The sequence below is a fragment of the Lissotriton vulgaris genome, chromosome 3_2 (genome assembly GCF_964263255.1).
Source record: "Lissotriton vulgaris chromosome 3_2, aLisVul1.2, whole genome shotgun sequence".
Classification (NCBI taxonomy): Eukaryota; Metazoa; Chordata; class Amphibia; order Caudata; family Salamandridae; genus Lissotriton; species Lissotriton vulgaris.
Window position 1 is genome coordinate 244,132,779 of NC_141690.1, and position 14,316 is coordinate 244,147,094.

A 14,316-nucleotide genomic window follows, 5' to 3' on the forward strand; every position below is an offset into this window, starting at 1 on the left:
GGCCCCGTCGTCGTCCCCTACCTCCTCGACGACTTCACCGAAATCCTCGTCTTCCGCGTCGTAGTCGTCCTCAACCTCCGACGCTGGGTTAGATTCCGTGATCTCCTGGATAGCGTCGTCCTAGACATCCTCAGCGTCGAAGATGTCCATAGGAGGTGGTGCAGATCGCTGGGCCTCCAGGCGCCCAGCTCGGCGGAGCTGGAGTGTCTTTTTGGACCGGAACTTGGAACAGGCCATACACTTGGCCTCGTCGTGGTCCGGCGACAAGCACTTGTTGCACACCGGGTGTACATCGATATGCAGATACTTTGAGGCACACACCGGGCACCGTTTAAATGAACTTCGTTCCATGATGGAAGATGTTGGAGCGTCGAGTAGGCCCGTCCGCGCCGAAAGCACGCGGAAGGGCAATGTCGGTTCGGAGCCGAGGAAATTACGAACCCGAACGAGAGACAATACAGACGCAAGTCCTAAAGACCTTTTGGTCTTAAACAAAGCAAGTTAACAACTATCGATTCCGACAGAGGGAACCGAACACATCCGAACCCAATGGCGGAAAAAAACAATCTGGGGATGGAGTCGATGCCCATGCGCACTGTAGTCCAGGGGAGGAGCCACCTATCTCGTGATACTTCGAAGACTCTTCCAGGACAACAATGTGCAATCATCCGGACGCAACACTAGGCGGCGATCTATGCACAGATATGAATTCAGCAGCCCACATGCCTCGAACATAAAAACATGCAATAGCAACCAAATCACATCAGAGCTGAAATATGCTGTGAAGAATTTCCACCATACATGAATAATATGCATTAAAACATGAGAAACAACACCAAAGATTGTTTACAAACTGTTTTAATGCTTAGGCAGCAGTAGAAATTCTTATAACTCGCTGAAAGCATAGAAAGCTCCCAGGCTGCATTGCAAACACACAGTCTAAAAAGACTGAAAAGCTAACCTGTAGCTGTATACAAAAAACTGACAGGGTGCCTTTAAGGCACCCATGACCTCCGGTCTCCCATCATGCCTCAGGGGTGACAGTTAGGTCAGTTGTTCTTTTCGGAGACTGAACAAACCCAGTACAAAATAGGTTAACAATATCTCCTTATTAAAGAATATCCTTTGCCCGGGGAGGCGGGAGGGTTGATTATGACTTTGATGAGGATACCCCTGGAAGAGAACTAGGATTACAGGTAAGTAACTAATCCTTCTCTTCAAGGGGATCCTCATCAATAGTCATAAGCATTAGAATAGAATAGCGAGCCTCTCCTCTTCCCTGCGGGCAAAGGAATGACAAGACAGCAGACTCATCAACAAGCCTGAGCAGGCTATAGGCTACCCAAACAGATTTCTCAAGGAGGTTTTCCCTACTTGAGTATCAGCCCTGGAATCAGATTCAAGACAGTAATGCCTCGTAAAGGTATGAACCGATTTCCAGGTTGCAGCCTTGCATATTTCTGACATTGGAATGTCATGCAAGAAAGCTACTGTAGCGACTTTCCCTCTAGTGGAATGCGCTTTGGGCGACACCAATAAAGGCTTGCCTGCAAGCTGGTAGGCCAATTTAATGCAAGAGACAATCCATCTGGAGATGGACCTCTTGGCCGCTGGAAAACCCGTCCTCATTGAACCATGGTTCACAAACAGTTGATCCGTTTTCGTGATCCCTCTAGTCTTTTCCAAATAGAACTTGAGCACTCTCTTAAGGTCCAAGGAGTGCAGTGACCGCTCGGCTGGGGTCGTAGGATTTGGAAAAAACGAAGGGAGGGAAATGGACTGATTTATATGAAAATCAGAAACCACCTTAGGCAAGAAAGATGGATGAGCCCTCAGGACTACTCTATTGTGGTGGAAAACAGTATATGGTTCCTTCGCACCGAGCGCTTGTATCTCGCTTACTCTGCGCGCTGAGGTAATCGCCACTAAAAAAGCCGCTTTCCAAGAGAGATGTTGCAAAGAGGCCTTGTGGATGGGCTCGAAAGGGGAGTGACATTAACCTGGATAGAACCAGGTTCAATTCCCAAGGAGGAGAAGGATTTCGCACAGGGGGATACACTTTTTTCAACCCCTGGAGGAAATCCTTAACCACCGGAATCTGAAAGAAAGAAATCTGATTAGGTGATTTTCTGTACGCTACTATGGCTGACAAATGCACTCTAATGGAAGCATATTTCAAACCAGAAGTTGCCAAGGAAAGGAGATATGGCAGGATTACCTCCTCCTGCCCTTTAATCGGATCTAAGTGATGATCCCTACACCATATGTAGAACCTTTTCCACTTGAACGCATAGGACGCTCTCGTGGAAGGCCTCTTAGCCTCCTTTAAAATGTTCATGCATTCGGGAGGTAAGTTCAGATGCCCATATTGCAGGACCTCAGGAGCCATGCTGTTAGGTTCAGTGATGGGAGGTTGGGATGCATTATCCTCCCGTTCATCTTGCTCAACCGGTCCGGCCTGCAAGGAAGTTGTCTGTGTGGACACACAGACAGATGCAGAAGGTCCGGGTACCACCACTTCCGTGGCCAATCCGGAGCTATCAAGATCATCTCCATGTCCGACCTGAGGAGCTTGGACACTACCTTCGGAATCAGAGCCAGGGGAGGAAACGCGTATGCGAATGTTCCCGACCAATCCACCAGGAGAGCATTCCCCTGCATTCCTGGCCGGTGGAACCTGGACGCGAAGGCGTGGCATTTGGCGTTTTCGTCGTCTGCAAACAAGTCTATGGCTGGACGACCCCAGCAACGAAACAGCTCTTCTACCACTTCATCGTTTAGCACCCAGTCTGGCTGATCTTCGAAGTGCCTGCTGAGTGCGTCTGCTTTTACGTTCAACTCACCTGAAAGGTGGAAGGTGCACCACCACTACTGTGAGGCCTCGAGAGAGAAGCCAATGCCAGATTGTTTGAGCCTCTCGGGAGAGTGGGCAAGATCGTGTGCCTCCTTGTTTGTTCAGATAGAACTTGGTGGTCGTATTGTCCGTCTGAACTAGGACTGAGTTGGACTCGATCGCTGGAAAGAAAGCTTTGAGAGCTAGAAATACTGCTCTGAGTTCCAGCATGTTGATGTGGTATGTCTGCTCCTGCGCAGACCACTGACCTTGAATTTGAAGTGGACCCATGTGCGCTCCCCAGCCTTGCAGAGAGGCATCCGTCACTATAGACTGGGATGGAAGAGGTTGGTGAAACGGCACTCCCACCAGCACATTCCTCCTCCGAGTCCACCATTTGATGGCATCCTTTGTTGCTTGGGAAAGTGTGATACGATCTTCCCAACGCCCTGTCCCTTGGCCCACTGGTCCTCTAGAGCCTGCTGCAGAGGCCGCATTCTCAGCCTGGCGTTTGGGATGAGAAAAATGCAGGACCCCATGGAACCCAGTAGGGATGCTACTTGTCGCGCTGTGGGAAACCGAGACTCTAGCAGAATCCCACATTTCTGACTCATGGAAAAAAGTCTCTCCTCCGAAGGAAACGCTTTTCCCAATCTTGCGTCCAGAACGGAGCCTAGGTAGTGGAGGGACTGTGTAGGCCGCTGGACTGACTTCTCCAGGTTTACATGGAGACCGAGTCTGTGCAACTGGTGCAGGCAAAGTTGCAGATCGTGCGTTACCTGTACCGGAGATGAGCCCTTTAGGAGCCAGTCGTCTAGGTATGGGTAGATGAAGAGTCCCTTTTTGTGAAGAAAAGCCGCAACCACTGTGAGAAGTTGGCCTGATATATGATGCTCACTAGTTATAGTGATCACCTTGTATCAGTCCAAACAACCCTTATGGTAATTGGTTGTAAGTCAACCTTATAGACCAGCTATCCTAATGGTAGCATGGACAAAGCAGTCTTAGCCTAAACTCTTTTGGCATGTGAAGCCAGCTGTTTTACCACATATAACCCCTTGAATACCAAGTGAAAGGACACCACACAGGTTGTCATGAAAATAAACAAAAGGACCAGAAGTCTTCAACAGGGCCCCAACAATCTAAGGAGGGTGGGTCCCAGAATTCCCAAAAGAAGAAGAATGATGGTCAGAGGAAACCATGGTGCCAATACTGTAAAAGTAAAACTCACTGGTTTAGTGAGTGCACCAAGAAAGCCCAGCTCCTACCACTACTGCCCCTAAGGCACCTGCACCCCCTAGTACAGTTAGTAGTGGTAGTGCTCCTCCCAAGGCTATAGTGGGGTTAACCCTGGGAACTGAGGCGGGTTCTGACTTAGTCAGGGTACCTACTCAGGCTGTTCTTGTTTGTACTGGGGACATGGATATGACCCCTACAATAAGTCCCAGTACTCTGGGCAAGTTCAGGCAAACGCCTTTAATCAATGGAAAAATGGCTCAGGCCTACAGGGACACCTGTGCCAGTGCCACTATGGTGACACCAACATTTGTGGACCCTGGACAGGTAATACTACGTTCAGACTACCTAGTGACCAATGCTAGCAATGTCACTACCAATCATAGTATGGCACTTGTTAATTTCTCCTGGGGAGGGGTAACTGGCCTCAAAAGGGTTGTAGTTAGTTCAGACCTCCCAGTGGACTGTCTTTTGGGCAATGATTTGGAATCCTCCTTATGGTCGGATGTGGAGTATAGGACTCATGTGGAAATGTTAGGTTTGTCAGCAGATGTCCTTGCTGTGACTAGGTCACAGGCCAAAAAATGCCCAGCTGAACAAGTGCTGGATCCTGGAACAATTGACCAGACACTTTCCAAGAGAAAGAGCAGTAGGGTTAAGGCAGTGCCTTCCCCCCTGCCTCAAGGTGAGGATCAGCCATCTCAGGAGGCTGACCCAAAGACCCCAGAAGGAACTGTCCTAGAAGAGCTTGAGCCTGAACAGGTTGAGTTTCTTGGGACAGGGGGACCTTCCAGGGCAGACTTGAGGCAGGCACAGTTAGACTGTTCCTCTCTTGAACCCCTCAGACAGCAGGCTGCTGCTGAGGCTGCAGGGAATGCCACAGGTACCCACAAGGTGTACTGGGATGATGGACTCCTTTACTCTGAGGCAAGAGACCCCAAGCCTGGTGCTACCAGGAGGCTGGTCATCCCCTTGTCTCTGAGAGGTTTCCTTCTTACCTTGGCCCATGAGATTCCCCTTGCAGGTCACTTAGGCCAGAACAAGACTTGGGACAGGCTTGTCCCTCACTTTCACTGGCCTCATATGTCTGAAGACACCAAAGAGTTTTGTCGCTCATGTGTCACCTGCCAAGCCAGTGGCAAATCAGGTGGCACCACAAAGGCCCCCCTTATACCACTACGTGTGGTGGGGGTACCTTTTGAAAGAGTGGGGATTGACATTGTTGGACCAATGGACCCCCCCCAACAGCATCTGGGCACAGATTTATACGGGTGGTAGTGGATCATGCCACCAGGTACCCAGAAGCTATTCCCCTTAGGACCACTACAGCTCCTGTTGTGGCCAGGGCCCTACTTGGAGTTTTCTCCAGAGTGGGGTTTCCTAAGGAGGTCGTCTCTGACAGAGGTGCAAACTTTATGTCAGGATACTTGACTGCAATGTGGAAGGAGTGTGGTGTCAATTACAAATTCACCTCCCCCTATCACCCACAGTGCAATGGGCTTGTGGAGAGATTTAACAAGACCCTCAAAGGGATGATAAAAGGGTTACCAGAAAAGCTTAGGCGAAGATGGGACATCCTTTTACCCTGCCTTCTGTTTGCTTACAGAGAGGTCCCACAGAAGGGGGTTGGCTACAGCCCTTTTGAGCTTCTATTTGGACATCCTGTAAGAGGACCCCTGTGTCTTGTGAAGGAAGGATGGGAGTTACCTCTCAAAAAGCCTAAGCAAGACATAGTGGACTATGTACTTGGTCTCCGCTCCAGGATGGCAGAGTACATGGAGAAGGCATCTAAAAACCTTGAGGCCAACCAAGAACTGTAAAAAGCTTGGCATGACCAAAAGGCTGTCCTTACTGTTTACCAGCCTGGACAGAAGGTGTGGGTGTTGGAGCCAGTGGCCCCAGCAGCTCTCCAAGACAAATAGTCTGGACCCCATACTATCATTGAACAAAAGGGAGAGGTCACCTATCTGGTAGACCTTTGGACTCACAGGAGCCCTCACAGAGTACTTCATGTGAACAGGCTCAAGGCATTTATCAACAGGGACGACATGGGCTTGCTCATGGCTACAGATGAGGAGGAGGAGGAAGAGAGTGAGGAAGAGAGTTCCCTCCAAGACCTGCTCACTCAGAACCCTGATGATGGGTCAGTAGAAGGTGTAGTCTTTTCTGACAGCCTCTCTGAACATCAGCAAAAGGATTGCAAACAGTTCTTCAGTCCTTTAGACAAATGTTCTCTCTGACACCCAGTCAGACAAACTGGTGCACCCATGAGGTGGACACTGGTGACAGTCTGCCTATAAAGAGTAAAATTTACAGGCAACCTGACCACGTCAGGGACTGCATAAAACAAGAAGTACAAAAGATGTTGGAATTGGGAGTCATTGCACCCTCAGAGAGCCCTTGGGCTAGTCCTGTAGTTCTAGTGCCTAAACCTCACACCCAGGATGGTAAGAGAGAGATGAGGTTTTGTGTAGACTACAGGGGTCTCAATGCTGTCACTAAGACAGATGCTCATCCAATACCAAGAGCAGATGAACTCATAGATAAATTGGCTTCTGCCAAATTCTTGAGTACATTTGACCTGACAGCTGGTTATTGGCAAATCAGGTTAGCTGAGGATGCCAAGGCCAAAACAGCATTTTCTACCCCAGGAGGTCATTACCAATTTGTGGTGATGCCCTTTGGTTTGAAAAATGCACCTGCCACTTTTCAAAGGTTGGTGAACCAAGTTCTCACTGGGCTGGATGACTTCTGTGCAGCATATCTAGATGATATTGCTGTCTTTAGCTCCACCTGGGAGGATCACCTGATCCACCCGAGGAAAGTTTTGGAGGCCCTGCAAAAGGCAGGCCTCACCATCAAGGCTACTAAGTGCCAGATAGGGCAGAGTCAAGTTGTATACCTGGGCCACCTTGTAGGTGGAGGCCAGGTTCAACCCTTGGAGAGCAAGATACAGGACATAAAGGACTGGGCTCCTCCAACCACCCAGACACAGGTCAGAGCTTTCTTGGGCCTGTCTGGTTACTATAGGAAATTTGTCAGAAATTATGAACCATTGTGACTCCACTTAATGACCTGACAAGTAAGAAAATGCCAAAGAAAGTTCAGTGGACAGTTAGCTGTCAAAAGGCATTTGATGACCTAAAGCAGGCCATGTGCACTGCACCTATTCTCAAGAGTCCAGACTACTCCAAACTTTTCATTGTTCAAACAGATGCTTCTGAGTTGGTTGTGGGAGCTGTTCTATCTCAACTGAATATTGATGGTCATAACCAGCCCATTGCTTTTATAAGTAGAAGGCTGACCCCTAGAGAGAAACGTTGGTCAGCTATTGAGAGGGAGGCCTTTGCTGTGGTTTGGGCCCTGAAGAAGTTGAGGCCATACTTGTTTGGAACTCACTTCAAGATTCAGACCGACCATAAGCCCCTCTTATGGCTAAATCAAACGAAGGGTGAAAACCCCAAACTTCTTAGGTGGTCCATTTCCCTACAGGGGATGGACTTTACAGTGGAGCACAGACCAGGGACTGACCATGGCAATGCAGATGGTCTCTCCAGGTACTTCCACTTAGAACAAGAAGACTCACCTGGTCAAGGTTAGTTTAATGTCCCTAAGTTTGGGGGGGTTATGTAGGAGAGTGGGGTCTGCAATCCTATGGTCACCCCCGATTTTTGCTTTTTGCTTCACTGGTTTACGACTTTCCCTGGCTGTGGGCCTGCTAATCAGACCCACAGCCTAGCTATCTCCCTCTACATTGACAACCATGTACCTTAGGTGCATATCTAATTGGATACTGAGTCACCTTATCAGTCCCTGTACAGTCTACCTTAGGTACCCAGGGCATAGGTGCACTCAGGGCCTACCAGGAGCTGCAGCATGTATTATGCCACCCCTGGCTGGCCATCCAAATCTGACACAACTGGCTGATCAATCAGCTGGGGCAAGGTGGTGTAATCACCCTTTGCTTTAGATATAGTATCCCTATATCTAACCCTAAAATGGACACATATCCTCCTATCAGTCACTCCTACGGCAGGCCTTATCCATCCTGAAGGCAGAGTGCTTGGAATTATGTGAGATGGTGCTCTAGCATGAGCTGAGCCTGTCTGCAGCTTTCGGAACCAAGTCCTTTAGCTGTTTCCATGATAACGCTATACCATATACTCTTAAGTGCATTATAATCCTCGCGGTTATTGCCAACTTTGGTATAGCATTATCAAAACACGTCGAGTAAGGTGTCATACGAATTGGAATACTACCCCCTTGCCAATTCTGGCGACGGGGGTAGCATTCCACCCTTCTAGAGGAACACGACATGTATGTAACTGTGAACCCCGGTTAAAGTTAACTCGAGCCTCAGAATCACAAAATGGATGCTGCCACCACAGACACAAGTCTGACCTCCTACTGCTGGGAGTCCTTCCAGCGAGGGAGGCTTGGACAAAGGGTTTCCTGCCTTGGGAGGTGCTAGCACCACCCCAGACAGGATTTTGTGTATTAGGTAGGACAGGGCTGAAAGGAATGAGACATGCCTGGGGCACACAAGGAGTCCCTGTGCATACACCGGTCTAAACCAGTTCCTGGGGCACTCCAGCCCCAGAGCTGGCGCAAGACCGAACAAAGGATAGGGGGTGTAACCACCCCCCTTCCTGGTCCCACCCAGGGGAGGAACCTAGTCGTAGTGCAGCCCCCTTTAGCTGAATAAAGGTAGGAGCTGGTCCCATTCCAATTTAGATTAATCTTGACAACTTCCACGAAGAACTCTTGACCTTCGACCTCCTGAACATCAGAAGACTGAAGAATCTCCCCTATGGTCAGGGAGTGACCATCCTGCTTCGCAGGCACCATCAAGCTCCTGTGCGGTTTGCTGCAAGTCCTTCCTTCCTGGAACCCGACGACCCAGCTCGACGAGACCCGACCTCCAGACTCCTCTGACCTCTACCCACATCCACAGCACAGCTGAGACCCGTGGGTGCGACGAGCAACTTGGAGACGGCCATCTTGAAGAAACATGCACAGCGCTTCCAGCACGACCCCCGAGGGATCCTCGAGTGAGTGCACTGGGGTCTGAGAAGCCCCACACCAACGCAGCTCCTGCACCAAATACCAGCCCCCCAGCATCCACGAGATCTGCGTGGGGCCCTTTTGCCTGGTTGCTGCTTTTCCTGTTGTCTGGTCACTTGTCTGATGGCTAGTGACCTCTGAGACGACGACCCGAAGATTTCAACACTGCTGGTCTGGTCCCCCAGACTGGCCCTTGCTTCCTTGTAAACGAGAAGCACCCCGGACCCTCCTGGTCCGCACCAGACGCCATCTTTGTTCCACCGCGTGGCTTGCACTTGCCAAGGCCTGTTGACCAGATCGACGATCCAACACCGCCAACAGCAGCAGACTACGTGGGACAGCTCGTGCCTCCAGCCTGATCGTAGAGAACAGCTCCTGGTCCGCGCAGCTAGAGAGAGAAGTGTCCCGTCCTCCACCTGACTGCGGCGACAGCACCTGGTTCCAGCACCGTCACTGGCTAGTGACCGAGACTCTGTCCCCTTCCCTTTCAGGACTTCTTCTTCCTAGTTCCATCCTTGGAACCACCGGACTCCTCCATCTGGCTGCCTGCCAGCAATTCCTTGTTTCAGGCATCACCGGGATCAACGCAGCAAACCCGACACTACTTCAGCCCTATGCACCCGCAGCCTGTGGGTTAGGTAACTAAAGCTTCTAGGTGCTGAAGTCAGTGTTCACTATCCTAGTGCTCAGGTCCACTGTTTTCCCTCCATCCAGCCAGGTTCGTCCGGAATCCGTAACTCTTTAAACTGTAGCATCCATAGACGTTGGTACGCATCCCGCGTGAGAGTTTCCACTCTGCACATGAGTCCCGTGGGCCTCCTGCTCCTTACTTACCTAGTCAGTAGCGTAGTCCCAGCGATCCTCCAGCCTCTGGATCTCCTTACAGTACTTTCTTTCCTCGCATTCCATTGTTTCTAGTATATAGTTTGTCGTGCCCCTAGGGCACCATTGTAAATCGTGCAACTTGAGTGTATTTTTACTAAGAGTTTGTCATGTGCTTAGCCCTCTGACCTCATAAAGAGTTCAGAGGTGTATGTTAGTTAATAAATACTTGTTTATTTCCATAACTACCTGTGTGGTGTCCTTTCACTTGGTATCCAAGGGGTTATATGTGGTAAAACAGCTGGCTTCACATGCCAATAGAGTTTAGCCTAAGACTGCTTTGTCCATGCTACCATTAGGATAGCTGGTCTATAAGGTTGACTTACAACCAATCACCATAAGGGTTGTTTGGACTCCTACAAGGTGATCACTAGAACTAGTGAGCATCATATATCAGGCCAACTTCTCACAGAAGTGAGCACACATAAGGTAAGTAAGAACAAGGTTCAAGTCCCACTGGGACATTATGAAAGGAGAAGGAGGAAAGAGGTGAGTAATGCCCTTTAGAAATCTATTTATGATCGGAGACTTGAAAAGAGAAGGCTGATCAGGAAGGCGCAGGAAGGCAGATATGTCTGAAAGGTCGCCTTTAAGAGTGCCCAGAGCAGAGCCCTGCCGGACCTAATATGGAATAAAGAGGAGAACTTCCAAAAGAGGGGCAGAAAGGGGATCCACAGCCTTTGCTGTGCACCATGCCACACTTTGTTCCATCTACAGGCATATACCGTTTTAGAGGAGTAGTGGCAAGATGACATTACAGATTTCGAGAGGAAGGTCGAAAGTTGTCAACTGTCGCCACTCAATCTCCACAGAAGGAGGTGGAGGCTGGACAGGGTCGGTGGAGGACCGTCCCCTGCTGCGGCAACAGAAGATCCTCCCGAAGAGGCAGTCTGATTGGAGGATAGATGGCCTTGCTCAAGAGCTCGGGGTACCAGACTCTTCTTGCCCAGTCCAGAGCCACAAGAAGGACTTGGGGCCGAGTCATGCCTGATCTTCTTCAGCACTCTGGATATAAAAGTGGTACCACCTATGAGTGAAGACCCCATTCGTTATCAATCATGAACCAGCAGCTGAGTTGTCCGCCCTGGCATTCAGGGAACCTGCTTAGGTGTTGAACCACCAGGTATATGCCTGATATGCCCTGATGTTCCAGTCATGTCCAAAGGCAAAGAGCCTCCTGACATAGGGTCCACGACCCCACCCCGCCCTGTTTGTTGCAGTACCACATGGCGGTGGAGTTGGCCGTGAACACCTGCACTACTCTTCCATTGACAGAAGGAAAGAATGCCTTCAGTTCAAGACGGATCACCAGGAACTCCAAAAGGTTGATGTGGAGACCGGACTCCGCCGGAGACCCCTCATCTCCGCCTCTCCCAGGTGGCCGCCCCACCCCAGGAGTGACGCATCCGTCACTACTGTGAATTCTGGTTGGCAAAGGGAGAAGCATCTGCCGCTGACCCATTCCTGGTTTGTGAGCCACCACTGCAGCTGACGTGCAGTCCCCTCCAAGATCTGGACGACGATGCTTCTTCGCCTTCTTCTAGTGCTTCGACTTACCCGATGAGTGCGAAGACTGATGACAAGTGGTGGTGGCTCTGCAACCAGTTCCAAGACCTTCATCTCGATCGGGACCTCGAACAATGTGGAGCAGACTGCTGGCCCTCCAAAAACTTTCGGGGCAGTCTGAGCACGACTTTGGGTCGGGTCCTGCTCCAGGCAACAGAGGCACACGAGGTGCAGATCCGTGACTGATATCAATTTGTGACAGGAGTCACAAGGCTTGAAGCTGGTCTGACGATAGGAAATCCCTCGTGCTACCAGGATTCGAAGACTCAAAAAAGATGTCGAAAAAGGTTAGTCAAAAAATGACTAAGGGTCAAGCTCTCTACGGATCTGCGCTGTCGGCGCAAAAAAAGTAAAAACTGACATCAGCGTGCAGGGGCGGTATCTTAGCTGACACTGCAACGTCATCCCGGCAACTACGACGCAGACGACAGACGCCACCTACGGACGCGCAGAGGGACTGCTACAGAAAATATTCTACGCCTTGGGGTAATTCTAAGATAAGGAATCTAAGACTAATGGTCTCTTTCAGATACAAGAAAATACCAACCACAACTTACGCTGCGTTATCCTAGGGACGTTTGACCTGTTGTAACCACTCTGTACCTGGGTGCCTTATGGCCCCTAGCTAATCACCTTTGGTGGTTCGTAGTTCCTCTGGGCTTCTCCATCCTTGGGTTTAAGTCTTGTTTTGGTACTTACCCTCTTATATCACTTTCTTATAATGTGGTTTGCCCCCCAATATTTTTCTATGCTACTTACCTGTTTCTGAAGTATTTATTATGTGTATTTGATATCTCCGGTAGGAGATGTACCAAGTCAATTCTTAGCGTGGTGTAATAAATACTACAGTATTTTTATAAACACTTGTAGTTCTTTCTTGTGTGAAAACTTGTTGCCTGCTGAATAAGCCTACTCTACTCTACTAGCTACTCCTTGAAAAAGCTTTGGTTATCAGGGACCCAAACACTATCACTAAGGGTTGCTTGCCGATCTACAGAGCTAACCAATCAGCTTTGAGGAACTGTTCAAATGTTGGGGCCTCCTCCATTCAGATCTTGGATGCAGAGCTAAGAGTACTCTGGGAGGGTAACTGGAAGAAATGTCAAAGGGAGGAATGTGACACTCACCCCCCGGAACATTGTCAGCTTCAGGAGTAGTAAACTGGTGAGGGGTGGAAAAGAGCCTTCCGAAGTTAAAAAAAGATGTTTGCAGCATCAGCCAAAGCTATCCACCATTTTTTAATTTCAAAAGTTTTTATTGGTTGTTTCCAGATAAGCAGTACATACACCATTTTTGACTAGCCAACAATGAAGAGTTAAAATGTTTAGTCAGTTCTATGAAAAGAGTTTAGATAACATTATGTAGCTTAAACGCAAAGTACATTCATGAACTGAGTAAAGTATTGCATTGGGTAGGACTACTACGAGGACTCCTACGAATCGATCACTTTAAAAATGCAATTCATACAGTTTAGCATTCTATAGTACAAGGCGGCTAAATTTAGAACAAATTCATAAGCAAGTTGAGATTATCATTAGGACAATTTCAGAAGTATAGGTTACCTGTTCTCAGGTGCATTGGTGAGAGATGCCACTATATTTTGCTCTATGAAGAAAAGCATTGACAGAAGGAATCCAAGTCCCATGGCACTCATTACAGAACCTAGTGAGAGGGACCCAATTGGTGCGAGCACAAATAAGCTCTCAGTTTTGATGTAGTTAAATGTTGCAACTGTAATAAAAATAATGTATTTATCATTCACATAGCATCATACTTTTTTACAAACTATGCAAAATTGCTGGCTAACTGATTAAATTGCATCGCACTTCTTAATAAACAGATATAAAAGGATCTGTGAACATACTACAAACAATGTCAGAAATAGTCATTCAAATGCATGGCAACATCATAAATGTACCTATAAGCAAACAGGCTGACATGGAATCATTAGCAAAATGCAAGCATGTGCAGGCTGTTAACAATTCTAATCAACTAGCGTCTCTCCCATCCTACTTGTCCTGCTCGTATTAAAAACACCGGAAGGCAAGATTTATGGCCCTTAGACTTGGGGAGTGGCCTTTTTTTAAACACCTTTCCAGGTGGCGCCGGCCTTCGGAAGCAACAGCATGCAGGGGCTGTAGACTGTATGAGGAATCCTCTGAACATATAGTCTGCATCTGCCCAGCTCTGGTTAAGGAACGTAAATCTCTACTGAAGCGGGAATGAAACAAACTGGGCATTCGCCCATGTGGGCGTGCCATCATGGTCTCTCTCAACCCAGACATCACTGCCTTAAAGTATGTGGCTTTAACTGCCAAGAAAACTTTTCTGGCTACGGTTCAACCCTCCTAGTGGATCCTTTGCCAGGTCCTCGATTACAAAGGCACACGCATTTTGCTTAACTATTGGTCTGTTAAAGCACGGGCTGTGCATGCCCTTAATCAGGGAGTAGTTTAACCAATATTTTGTGTATTTTAGTTATTGAATGGAAGATCTCCCTAACATCTTTTTAACATCAAAGGAACCTCATTGTATTACTCATCATTCTAGTTGTTGCGCTTAGTCTTTGTCACTTTAATGCTGCATTGGTGTTGTGTTATGTTATGTTACCCGGTGTTTTGTAGAGCGCTCAGCTACTCAAACAGAGTGTCCCGGCGCTTTCAGACCTGATAAAGGCACAGAACAAGGAAAGAAGGTAGAATTATTGGCAAAACAACCAAGTTTTGAGATCCTTT

General features: G+C 48.6%; 1 protein-coding gene across 3 annotated transcripts in view; it reads right to left on the reverse strand.

Moving 5' to 3' along the window:
• SLC4A11 (solute carrier family 4 member 11) overlaps positions 1–14,316 on the reverse strand; it is a 1,871,484-nt gene that overhangs the window by 235,330 nt on the left and 1,621,838 nt on the right. For all 3 annotated transcript variants that reach the window (XM_086964299.1, XM_086964301.1, XM_086964302.1), the window contains exon 16: positions 13,144–13,312. In XM_086964299.1, coding sequence (XP_086820425.1) covers positions 13,144–13,312 — 169 coding nt within the window. The remainder of the gene's footprint in view (positions 1–13,143; positions 13,313–14,316) is intronic.